At 42.4% G+C, this 13,976-nt stretch overlaps 1 protein-coding gene across 1 annotated transcript in view; it reads right to left on the reverse strand.

Annotated features, from left to right (window-relative positions):
- The window catches only part of esyt1a (extended synaptotagmin-like protein 1a), a gene marked incomplete at its 3' end in the record, with an annotated part of 40,770 nt that extends 27,705 nt beyond the window's left edge, over positions 1–13,065 (reverse strand). The window contains exons 1-6 of the mRNA XM_080764500.1: positions 12,410–13,065; positions 5,638–5,679; positions 2,352–2,486; positions 1,835–1,908; positions 1,669–1,741; positions 1,223–1,312 (exon numbers count right to left, since the gene is read on the reverse strand). Of these exons, the coding sequence (XP_080620626.1) occupies positions 1,223–1,312; positions 1,669–1,741; positions 1,835–1,908; positions 2,352–2,486; positions 5,638–5,679; positions 12,410–12,751 (756 nt within the window). The 5' untranslated portion in view covers positions 12,752–13,065. The remainder of the gene's footprint in view (positions 1–1,222; positions 1,313–1,668; positions 1,742–1,834; positions 1,909–2,351; positions 2,487–5,637; positions 5,680–12,409) is intronic.
- Between the last annotated feature and the right edge of the window lie 911 nt (positions 13,066–13,976).

Genomic DNA, 13,976 nt, shown 5'->3' on the forward strand with positions numbered 1-13,976 from the left:
TTGGTCAGCTGATTGCCACATCAGCGAATGACATGTGTCTTCTTGCATAACACTGAATGAGCCCCTCGAGTATATCTGACTGAACTAACTCCGCAAGCTACGTCGCTATCATTAATAATAATGGACTGCTTGCTTATTGTGAATCATCATCTCTCATGGGTAGAAATGTCATATGTCCAAAATTGTAGATCAGCTATTTCCACTATTGTTACATGTTTAACATGTAACATCAATAAATATGTCAGATATTTCTTTGTATACCGGTATTTAAGTTATTTGTCATGCCTGCCGTGTGCATTTTCTAATTTGAAGCCTAAAAGGCAAAGAGAAATTACATTTGTGTTCATATTTTCTAAAGTTCACAATTAAGCAATTATTTGTGTGACAATTAATCGTCAACTAAAATTTCTAATCGTGACAGCCCTAGCTTTTGTGTGACACTAGATGGTGTGATGAAGTTAATTTACGGAACAAAAAAATGGAGATAATAGGTTTCTGCCCGTCAGTGACAGAATGAAACCAGAGGCAGGTGAATTAGTGCCACACTCACAGAGCGACAGAATGGAACCAGAGGCAGGATAATTAGTGTCACACTCACAGAGCGACAGAATGGAACCAGAGGCAGGAGAATTAGTGTCACACTCACAGAGTGACAGAATGGAACCAGAGGCAGGATAATTAGTGCCACACTCACAGAGCGACAGAATGGAACCAGAGGCAGGATAATTAGTGCCACACTCACAGAGCGACAGAATGGAACCAGAGGCAGGATAATTAGTGCCACACTCACAGAGTGACAGAATGGAACCAGAGGCAGGTGAATTAGTGCCGCACTCACAGAGAGACAGAATGGAACCAGAGGCAGGTGAATTAGTGCCGCACTCACAGAGCGACAGAATGGAACCAGAGGCAGGATAATTAGTGTCACACTCACAGAGCGACAGAATGGAACCAGAGGCAGGATAATTAGTGCCACACTCACAGAGCGACAGAATGGAACCAGAGGCAGGTGAATTAGTGCCGCACTCACAGAGCGACAGAATGGAACCAGAGGCAGGATAATTAGTGCCACACTCACAGAGCGACAGAATGGAACCAGAGGCAGGATAATTAGTGCCACACTCACAGAGCGACAGAATGGAACCAGAGGCAGGTGAATTAGTGCCACACTCACAGAGCGACAGAATGGAACCAGAGGCAGGAGAATTAGTGCCACACTCACAGGTCTGCGGATGAAGAACATGGTGATGGCTCCGACCAGAGGCAAGTCTCCAATGAGGGGTTCCAGGATGACACGCAGCTTCCCATGGAGCTAAGAGTGGAGGAGGTTGAACACGGCATGAGTCAATGACACAACTACAACTCTTCCCATGGAGCTAAGAGTGGAGGAGGTTGAACACTGCATCAGACAATGACACAAACTACAACTCTTCCCATGGAGGCTTATTAGTTTAACTTTTTATGTAGTTTGTTGGTTATTATACTTTTAATTTAATTAATTTAATGTATTTTCTTTTTAAGGTATTAAAAGGGGCTTAAACATTTTACTCGGTTTACTGTCATCTGGGGACCTCTCGGGACCAAAATCACCGACACACAGGTTGACAACCACTGATCTAACGGAATGACGTTAGAATCTGTTAACGATAGCTCTTGAACTGTAATTACCTGGATTCCTTTCACTCCGGCTTTGCAGTAGTATTTACTGATTTCCACATTGATCTCAACATCGCCAGCGTAGCTGCGGGACAAGACAGGGAGGAATTAGAGCTCAATCACTTGTCCAATGTCAAAAAATATGACATGACAGAGACGGTAATCAATCATACTTTACCTCACAAACAAATCCAGCAGCACTTGACTCTTATCGTGTTCCGTGTGGGCCTTTATCCCAACCACCTTTATTGCCTGTTAAACATAACAGCTGCTATTAATCGCATGAACTCTGGTGTCCCTATTTTGGGGGTCATGCGTTGTTGATTTTAGACTAAAACTAAGACGAAAAATGTTCGCCGACTACCTTTTTTCACTGACGAAAACTGAATGGAAACTAAAATTAAGACTAAGCTATGATGACTAAAAACTATGACTAATACTGACAATTTTGTCAACAAATTAAAAAAATAGCCGATCTACAAGATAGCTGATCACACTGGTGTCATGTCATTATACTGCAGGTTGACCTGCAAATAATCGGATATCGGTCATAATTTCAATACTGTGCATCTCTAAAAAATAACATAATCGAATCACAACTAAACCAAGATCAGAGCAATTCATACTAGTGTACTAATAGAACTACACCCCCATGTCAAAAAGAGGAGACGCTCCAGGTCAAACAGCTACCGTACCTTGTCTCCCAGGTTGACCTTGGTGAAGCTGAGGGTCTTCAGATAAGGGTTAGAGTTCTGGATGGCAGGAGCGATGGTTTTGACCAGCAGCTTCTCCAGATACTGGCCGACAAACGGCCATGCCTGTTGCAGTATCTACAGAACAGGAAATCCAGTCATTTGTTTTGTTTTTTTTGCATAAATGAATCAGAAAGCAGAACTTTCCAAAAGACAGTTTGAGGAAATGCTTAAATGACAATATTACTTCATTGTATGCATTTCTGTGGGTGACAATTAATTCAGTTTAAACTGTTGTATTGGACTGATCTGCTCCACAGCAGGGGGTCATAAACTCCTGCTGCTGTCATGGCCTTGGAGACCAAATATCCATAGCCAAATATCCATAATCGGATGTTACAATGACAAAATGCTGTGTGTGGTGTCTTGACCGGTTGTTGTTCTCTCGGTCGGTGTTGGCGAGTATCGCAGCGCCTGCTGTCGGCCGTTGAAAACGGGGCATTAATACTTCTTTGGGAACTGGACATTTGTTATATCACAACGCCCTCTGTGTTCACTCTGGGAGGCTAATTAATTGTTGGCATGGATAAATAATGAGAAAACTATAAAGCTAATTTAGAACATTAGGTTTAAAATGAGAACATTTAGAACATTAGGTTTGACATTTCACTTTATAACTGAACTAATAGTCAACTTAAGATATTTTCACATCCTGCAGTGCAAGCCGGCCTCTTTTTGCAGTTTGCACACATATCTCCTCTTACAGGAACTATAATGCAGGGCACACGGCCAAACCAACCACAATTTCATTCCTGTTGCGCCGAAAACCATGTATCTCCATATTCTACTTTTGCAACTCACAACATGTCGTAACAGTACGTGTCGGGTGTAGACATATTTAACCAATGAGAGGTATTCAGAAGCGCTTGTGACTGTAACAGGCTGTATCAACTCTGTATAATAATATAGACGAGACTGGCGTGTATCCTTAAGTGTGGCTTTATTGACAACTCTTAATAATGTAACACCTGAACCTGGGTCCTTATTGACAACTCTTAATAATGTAACACCTGAACCTGGGTGCGTCACCTAACGTGTCCCCCGTACCTGCACACATAGGTTCCTATGCATATCTCCACAGTGACTATAACTATACTGGATCCAATTGAACACAGGTCCTTTTTTACATTTCCTGAAAAGTATCAGTTTTGGACAAACAAGGTTTCTGCCCGACAGCAGCAATACACCGTTGACACTAGAGTTCAACCGCTCTTCACGACGTGTGATGTTTATAGGCTCAGCATCCGCGTGAGAGGTCTGAGAGTAAGGTGCTAAACGTCCTCCTCATCATCTACACGTCAGCCCTCTCACGTCCAGCTCAAAGAAAGACCACGCTGGCAACAACAGACCTGAATTCTTTGTGGCTTCAAGCTACAGTGGACTCCTACTGTATGCATGCACAGTGGTGGGAAAAGTACTCAATTGTATTGTATTGTAAAGTATCAAAAAGTTAATGTCAAGCCCTGCAAAATGTGCCATTTTAAGTTTTGAACTCCGACTTTTAAAGATGGAGTGCCACAATTTTAGTGTTTTTCCAGTTTTTCATGTGTCTATGAGGTGACAGTACTTCATTAGACACCCTGGAGTTGTTTTTATGTGCAATGGTGGATTAACTTTGTATTTAGGGTTTGTTCCTGGAGGCTGAACCCTTGACAGTCAAACGGGCCAATGAAGTAAACAGTAATATAGTGACACCAGTCACACCACACTATCAGCCCCTCCCCTAACCTCTCCCCCTTTATCATACAACTACAGCTGTGGGTGCGGCTTCAGTTCAGGTGGATCACCAGTGCCACCCATCACCACCCACCAGGCAAACCAGGCATACTTAATGAACTTGTGGGCGTGTCCACATGAAAGCATGATTTTAACAAATACTGTACACTTTTTGGAAAAAGTTCTTCCCCCTTATATTGTAATAATACCTGATGATCATGTTTTAGGGTGGAAAAAATTGTGGCACTCCATCTTTAAAGTGAACGCGTATAATTGTCATTTTTCTGGATTTTTAGCTGCGTTTTTCAGAAAAACGTGTCCAGTGTGCAACCCCACCTTCACTCCCAATTTTCTGCTGTAGTCTGAAAACTCCCCTCTTTAAACTCCACCTTAGCGCGCACTGGCCCGCACTTGCCCTCACCTCGATGACCTTGCGTGCAGGCTTATGCAAAGGCTAAAATATGTCATTTAGATAGCATGTTATGTAGACAAATGCCAGGTCATTATTGATCTATAGCATTTATAGTGGCAATGTACGGATATTCTACTGTTAGACGGAGAATAGGTTCTTAGTTTACTTATGATCCTAGATCACTATTTCTATGCATTTGATGAATACATCAAATGCATAGAAATAGTGATCTAGGAAATAGTGATCTTGCTTATTGTAAATCGCTCTGGATTAAGAGTGTCTGCTAAATGCCTACTTTTCAGGAAATGGAAAAAAAATTGTTTAGTTATTTCTACTTTTGCGCTGCTACTTTATACACTGTCATAAAAACAAAGATTGTCATAAAATAGGGCAATCACGTATGAAAGAAATCCCCATAAAAAAGATGAATAGATTTCTAGCCAACAGTGACAATATGGGACATTACCCCCATGAGGTTCACAGTGACGCAGTGCTGCAGCCTATGAAAAGCAAAACATCACATGATGATTCTGACTGCCATTCAATCCACACATACAGTACCAGTATGCATTAATTTGTCGAATACAATAGGTTATGTTACGGTAATAATGATATGCAGGGAAACCTGGGAGTGAGTTACAGTATATAATAGTATATAGTCTTTCTTTAGCCCGCCAGGCGTGGGTGTTTGCAATTTGACCACACGTATAGGCGAAGTAAAGGAGCCGTGAAAGACGACCCTCCGCAAGACCACCCTCCTACAATAGGGGCTTTTGTCATTACATTTTCCCTTCCAGAAGGGTGTCCTGTTCACATGAATGCCAGTCCGGCGGTGCTGATGCTGTGCTTTTCCTGTATCGGGAGAGAGAGACAAGCTGCAGTCCATTTACAGAACGGCTGAGATATGATCTGAGCCCCTCTCTCTGGCTCTTAATCACAGCTAGATAATCTACTCTAAACTGGCGCTGCAGGGAAACCAGGCCACAACATAAGAGCATGTGGGTCATGCACACACACACACACACACACACGCACACTGGAGGAGCGTACACACACATACAGTCTCACACGCATGCACGCACACAGTTGGAGAAAACGTACCTTATTAAGCCACTCGACCTTTTCCACATCGGGGAAGTGGACCTGTAGAGGAACAAACAGTGACATGATGTAAACTAGCAGAGCTGACACTGAAATAGCTACAAGTCTTTATAGATGTAAGCCTACAGCGACAGCATTAAGACATCTTGCATAAACATGAGACTTATCTTGATCATGTCATGTCAAGTATTTTAGTGTCAAGTCTTTATAGATGACAGCCTAGTGACAGCAATGACAGCATTATTATTAAACCTGACAGTTATTTAGATAATTTATGAATTGCGCTATGGCTTTGATTTGAGCTACAAAGAAAAAAGAAAAGAAAAAAAGAAACATCCCCATTGTAACAGGCTGTATCAACTCTGTATAATAATATAGACGAGACTGGCGTGTATCCTTAAGTGTGGCTTTATTGACAACTCTTAATAATGTAACCCCTGAACCTGGGTGCGTCACCTAACGTGTCCCCCGTACCTGCACACATAGGTTCCTATGCTTCTGACACCATGTAACAGGCTGTATCAACTCTGTATAATAATATAGACGAGACTGGCGTGTATCCTTAAGTGTGGCTTTATTGACAACTCTTAATAATGTAACCCCTGAACCTGGGTGCGTCACCTAACGTGTCCCCCGTACCTGCACACATAGGTTCCTATGCATATCTCCACACCCATAACATACAGTAGGTGAGTAGGGACTGGGAGTAGGCCATCAATTTATCTACTTCCACAAGATGTTTTGATTGTTTTAATCTTCATCTTCATCTTCATCTTCATCCAGCAACAGTTGTAAGCGCCTTGTCAGACATAATCTCCTTCTGTACTCCATCCCTCTGAACGCATATCACATGACCATTATCGTACACTGGGAATGTGTGTGCCCGACTGCCCGGTACATCACATTTGACATTTGACATGCAAAGAATGTTTCGCTTTTCTGTGGATGCAATCGGCGGGTTTAGCCAGGGCAGGGGAGTTCAACTCATTTTAGGTCACAATAGTTTTTGCGAGAGAAGTGAGACGTAAGTGCAGCATTTTAGAATGTAAGACATTGTAGTTAATTTATGCCATAAGGGGAATGTTGGATTTAAGGATTTGTTATTCCTGCACTCAAGTACAGTTCAATATTAATATTATTATAAACCTGCACCAAAGATGTGGATAATTTGAGTGATCGGATCCTTTTTAAGTCTACAATACATCCTAGAAGCACCTTCAATATACTTTTAAGCCATTTCTTATCTCCTTTGAGCACTCGGTTGGCCTTCCTGTTTTTTGGTTCAACAGTCTGATCAGCGACGGCTCCAGAAAATTGTGCAACTGAGCATTAGTCAGGCTTACTGTACGATGAAGGTTGAAAATAGGTGACGTGTTCCTTAAATTATAGGGTCTGTAATTGCACTAGCTGTGCGCTATAATGGATTTAACTAACCATGAAGAGGAGGAAACTTTAGATTTAGAGAATCTACGGGTTCTTCGGGAAACAAGCCCCAATAAAGAAGCTGTGGTTTATTTTAGAATAACTAAGCGGTGGGGTGCCCTCTGGCCTATAGCCCAGGCACATACCACATATAGGCACATGCCTGACAGGGTGTCACGGATCTGAATCCTGACGACCTTTGCTGCATGTCATTCCCAGTCTCTCTCTCTCTCTTCTTGAGCCCTGTCTATCTCCACTGTGTCTTATCAATAAAGGCCTGAATGAAATGAAATGACTAAGGGGTGTTATTAGAACTAGAACCCCTTAGCTTTTCTAAAAGAAAAAGCATTCTATGAAATGTTATGAAATGCTACCAAATATGGCAACATGTAAATCAAATCACATTTCACTCAAAACAGTTTTGATTTTATTTTTAATAATAATAAAGAATACAGGGGAAGGGAAGGGAAAAAAAGTCCATCCAAACATTTAGGATTTTTAAATAAGATGCAGGAGCATAGCAGGGGATCCACAGTCCGCAGGGACAGGGTTGAAATGGGGCGAGTGGGACCAATAATGAGCCGTCGGAACAATGACCTGCATAGCAGCTGGTATCTGTTCCTAGATCACTATTCTTCCAGAATATATTGTGCCAGTGGGCTCATTGTCACACCTCTACGAACACAACTAGAGCCTGAGCAACCATGGAAACCAGCCCTTAGGGCTTTTTTGTGTTATCCTTTTAGCATCATTGCATAATGGTACCACTGGTACTATTTGCAAACTGAAACTGTTAATAATGTATTCAATCAATCAGTGTTCGGGGCGAGCTCTAGGGGTTAACCGTGCGTCTTTCTCAGGAAAGGTGTCAGGAGGAAAAGCGGTGACCTGACCTTATGTTTACTAGATGGCCCCTCTACCCACTAAGCAAAGCCCGCCCTCAAGTTAGTATACTCACACAACCATGAGAGTGCTTGGTTGATAAATATATTCTATCTATCTCTCAATGGGCCTCATTCACGAAGCTCTTCCAATTCTAAATCTTACACAATTGGGAATGACCAATTCCTTTTCTTAGTAGAATGCCCCCCACTGCCCCACCCCCAGCCCTCCTTTCTCTGTAACCTTATTATGTGTCACTAAAGACTGAGCTTCAGTTGTCAAAACAAACTGATTGGACCCCTCCTTGGCCTGGGGCCCAAGATGACCCACCTATTTCACATTTTGCTGAACGGCTCAAATGGGATTGACTTTCAATATAGTCAAAGGGGCTCTGCCCTCAATACCCTCATATCTGACTAAACTACCGGTACCTCAAACACGTGAGTGACGTCCTTTTATTTATTTTTTACAAAATGGAGAGAGAGTGTGCATCACCACACACTATATGCCACACACAATATGCTTTAATTAAGGGGCTGTTTAAAATAACAAGCAAGTTGATAATTCAATATATGTTTGGAGTGGAGCTGCAGCTCTGTTAACCCCCACATCCCTGTGATAATGATATAGAATAGAATCAATAGATGATATAAAACCTCCCCACTGCAATGTCACGGTGCCTTTGTAATCTGTGAATTAATCGCAGTTTGTTGACTAAAATGCAGAGTGGCTTATTTTATTTGCTCTGTTTACTGATCAGCCCTGCGAGCTGATAAAAAGAGATAAAGACAGAGAGAAAGCAAGATTGTCAAGATATGAGTGTTCGATCCAAGTGGAAGGATGACAAAGAGGTTAGAGTCATCCAAATGCAATGAAGCACTAGGACGTTATACTGAAAAACGACAAAAACAAACATATGATGCAGAATGACAGACTGTGAAAAACAAACACAGGGGTGTTTAAATACTTAGACAGGACAAACAGGGTACAGGCGAGCACTAAAGACAAAACTGCAACTACGAAACAAAGAATACAATATTGCTTCAAAAATAACTGAATATAGACTGAATATTAACACTATTAACTATAACTATGAAACAAGGAACACAAGAAGACTAGGAAGACAGATGATGATGCAGATCCTGATGGAGATAGTAATGGAGAGGAAGCAGTGGGAGATAGCAATGGAGTGATAGAGATAGTGATGGAGTGATAGGGGAGAGGGGGAGATGGAGAGATACTGTATAAGGATGCATGGTTAACGGATTGGCTGATTAACTAGCTAGATGGCTGGTTGGTCGGTTGGTGTACAAGCTCTCTGGTTAACTAGCTATGGTTGATTGGTTAAATGTAAATTGTTAGCTGGTTGGTTTTCTGGTTGTCTTGCTGGTAGGTTAAAAAGCTGGTTGGTGGTTGTTTGACTGCTGTCTGGTTATGCGTTGCACCACTGTGTGTGTGACTGTGTGTGTGTGTGTGTGTGTGTGTGTGTGTGTGTGTGTGTGTGTGTGTGTGTGTGTGTGTGTGTGTGTGTGTGTGTGTGTGTGTGTGTGCGTGTGTGTGCGTGCGTGTTTCTGGTACGATATCACACCTCCTCCACCTCATTAAGTATCGGTTCCTGTGTAAACCACCTGCGCCTGTAGTGTCAACATTTCTGAGTAAACCTAGCGGCTATTTTCAAATGGCTGTGCTGAAGTGGTTATGTTCCATACTATACACGTTTTTCCCTGTTTTAATTATTTCTTAACTGTATGATTTATTGTTTTGCATAGAAGTGTATAATTGTATGTCTTTAAATGTTCTGATTAATTGAAAATGGAAGACCCTGATGTAAACAAGTCGTAGTGCTTTTTCTGGTTTCATCCTCGTAGCAGATTTTGTATTGACCTGTACCTTCGTTGAACTGTACCCATTCTACAAACTGTTAATAAAAATGTTCAATCGATCAATCAATCAATGTTTTGTAATAATAATCTAAATCTACAAAGTAACTACATCTACGGTAGTAACTAAAGTTTTCAATTAAATAGTGGTGGAGTAAAAGTACTATATTTCGAGTGGAGTAGAAGTAAAAGTATTGGAAATACTCAAGTAAAGTACAAATACCTCAAATTTGTCTAACAGATAGACAGAAAAGAAGAGACCATGGTTAGTTTCCATGGCAATATGTTGCACTATACTGACAGAGGTGATTCATCGTTCCCCCAGGTCACTGCTCAGCATCGATAGATTGAGGATGCTGCTGTGACTCCGCATTCCTCTGTCTCCTCTGACAGGGCTGTTCATGTTCACTCGTACTGCATGGGTTCCTATCCCACCGGGGAGTTGATTTCATTCCAGGATCCTCGTCATAGATGAATGCAGCTGACAGATCCGAGGCCGATTCTACAAATCACACGCAGAGGCCTGTGCGCCGTCAGTGCGTCTATGAATCGAAAATCACCAGAAGAACTACAAGTTCTCCGGATACCGTACTAATCAGGCAAGCAGTATAGCTGAAATAATGTCTATATTGGTGATTATGCTAATGACGGAATTATGCAAATCATGGAAATTGTCCAACATAAAATATGCAAGTTGACATCTGGCAGTTTCTAAAACCTTGCTTGACCCATGCTTGACCCATACTGCACATTTCTAATATAAAACGTACTCAACATTTTGACTACAATGGAATGGAACTACAATGGAATTTTTACATTCGCTGGGTTAAATGACCCGTCATTTAATGCTGTGTATGTGAATAAATGTTTCAATGCACTCTCACTTCTGGCCTCGGGCCTGTATCTCTATTTACTTGCTATGATAAGCTCACTGACTACACTGCACTACACCTACACTGACTGCTTGACAACTGATCAAACAAATGGTTTCATTTCCTAAACTCCAGTAATCTGTCACATGTTGCAACATCGTTACTGTCTCAACTCAACTCATGAGACATAGTCATGAGATATGGTTGAAATTAGGTTTAATTTGAGAGCTTTCAGTTGAACCTACGGAAACAGCGGGTGCAGTGGGTGGGGTGCTAAAAAGTGAAATGAAATGGTGAACCTGCTCAAACACAAACACGCATGATGTGCATAATCTAAGTGCACAAAACTATTTTAAGGTCAGTCATCCGCACACCAATTCAACTCCTTGCAACTACTTGCAACTCCTTGCAACTACGTGTAACCACTAACCATTAACCCCAATAGGCATCAATCTGCAAGTTGTCAGTCCAGACTGCAATGGGGTCTAAAACATTTTTGCTGCAAGGAGTTGCATTGGTGTGTCGTAGACTGCCCTTAAAACTGTTTTGGTTGCAAGGAGTTGCGACCAGTTGCATTGGTGTGGTCTGGCCTTTACTCTCCAAAATCAGGATGGGCATTGGAGCCAATAATCTGGCATTGATCAGGCTCTACACACTCTTCTCCTGATATGGTAGGCCTACTGATCCCCCTCTGCTAAATGTTTATGAATTGTCAGGCTTTGGAACACCAGATATGGTCAAAAAGCTGCAGCGCTACCGCTTCAACCATGCAGGAAAAGGAAGAACACAGACACACCTCGGAAGACTGTGATGCTGTAAGATATTTTGATAAATAAATGACACACTTGTTTACATAATTAGTACACAAAGATTTTGTCATTCTTCTGATTGGTTTGTACTGCCACGTTATTTTACGTCAAGTTCATTCACATTCCTCAGTTTGGCACTTGGTTTAGACTCGTCTACACTCATTCCTCAGGCACTGCACATTAGGAATGTCCAAATATAGGCCCTGCTACAGTAGTGCCAAGGGCAGATCACACTAGAAAACCACTGTGCTTGCCAGTGTGGAGAAAAACATAATGAACAAAAGGGACATTGACAATGTCTGTGCAAGTTACCTTGGAGAAAGAGGCAGTTCTGGACTGCATGCTCTGTGTGTGGTAAATGGTGCATTCAGAGATTGTGCATTACATTCACCCATTCACACACACATTCATACACCGATGATGAAGTGGAAACCATACAAGGCACCTGCACTGAGATTGAGAGCAATTACGGGTTCAGTGTCTTGCTCAAGGACACTTCGACACAACTCTGGGGGAGCCTGGGATCGAACTGGCCACTCTTCCCCTAAACCACGCCCCGTTATGTGTGTGTGTGTGTGTGTGTGTGTGTGTGTGTGTGTGTGTGTGTGTGTGTGTGTGTGTGTGTGTGTGTGTGTGTGTGACAGACAGACAGACAGACAGACAAATAGACAGAGCCATTCAATGGGATAGATCAGATATCAATATTTAGTATGAATTTATGTTCATACTTATTTACGTTCATATCGTGCTTTTACTTGTGGGCAGTGGGCACCCCACCCCATGGAGACTAATTGCAGAATAGAATCGTAAACAACTGAGGCCATATAGTAGCCTATTGACATGTGCGTCAGAAACGCGCACGATACATTTTGAGAGTACATGCACATTAGGGTTAGGTTTGGCTTACCCATGAAGGCACGTCCCGTTTAGTTCTGTAGACCTTTTCCGCGATGAATTCCCCCTGGTTCTCCAAGAGGTACATCGCAGACTTGAGCCGCATCACTTTCTCCAGCCGACTGTGTTTCCATCCGATGTAGACCATCAGAACCAGCAGGACCAACGTGATGCTGAAGCCAAAGTATCCGGCCAGGTACACTGGCAACAGTGCGCCTAGGCATTTTGCAAAAGACCACAGAACACTGACTGCGCGTTCACCTGGTGGTCGTGGCGGCGCGATCGTCTCTGACGAGGCCGGTTCTGCAGACCCCTGTCCGCTACCCGCACTCGACCCCGCATCCGAGGATGACATCGCAAGCTCTAGCCTATACTCTTCTTTCTCCTTTGAATTCACTATAGTTCCGTATGCTGCTGCTGCCCAGTGCCCACCCAAACGTCTCTCTCTGCTCCTGTGTCAGCGATCGAGGGCCGGATCAGAGAAAACTTGTTCTGAAAAGCGTTGACATTTAATCCAAGAAAACGGCGCCCGATCGATTAAAGCATTATCACGGTTCCATTTGATAGCGCTCCCTAACCGCGCTACTGTTAATTGTTCGTGTTTCCCATGCAAATGAAATGCCAGATCAGCCTAGACCTGTGCGGGCGTGCTCAGCCTGAAGCGAAGCCCTCCTTCTTCTGCTTTGCAGGAAATCCAATAGAAACTAAACCCTAGAATTAACTTGCTCTTAGAATAGTTTTAGCGTCCGTGTCACGACGCACGGGCGGAGCGTAATATTTACGTCTCTGAAGTCTGAAATGATAGCAGCAGACTATAACGGAATAGGAGGAACATTGAGGAAATCAGCAGGGGTTATAAGATGCCATGCAGTGTGAAACGCATATCATAATCATACTATCTATTCTATACCGTATTTCTTTTTTTTAACATATTGTCCGTTATGAAGCAGTGCGTAATCACGCACGCGCCCAACGCGCCTCCACTGCGGTAGCTTTTTTTTTACACAACAAAGCCTGATAACAGCATTAAATATCCTACCAATTATGGACATTCATTCCTAACCTCAGACAGCAAAATGGTATATGGTTTCATGAATAGATATTGTGCTCCCATATCCAGCAGTCCACGTTTACTCCCGATAAGGGGCCAGCATCAATAATGCGTTGCAATGTTAAAGGACCACTTCACCACTTTTCATGCAACTTGTCTTCATATAATTAGTCCTAAATAATTAAACATTTTCTACTCTGTGTGTTGGAGGGCGGGAGGGAGATATTTTTTAAATATATTTACGGTATATTTTTATCATGAGAAAGATGGCTTCCATTTTCGTATTACTTTTGTTTGAACTGCCCACAGCCCTCCATGAGACACGGACTGAATAGAACAAAATGGTGGCATTTTATCATAAACATTCCTGAGGACCAATTATATGAAGGCAAGTTGAAAAGTGGTGAAGTGGTCCTTTAACGCACCACTAAATGCAGGTGAATTAAATAGTCTGATGTCCAGGGCCAGGCAGTCCAACTTAATTTGCCACACAGAATGAATCCAGTGATGAATATGGATCAGATAAGGT

Source organism: Protomyctophum bolini (assembly GCF_963924005.1).
Source record: "Protomyctophum bolini genome assembly, chromosome: 5".
NCBI lineage: Eukaryota > Metazoa > Chordata > Actinopteri > Myctophiformes > Myctophidae > Protomyctophum > Protomyctophum bolini.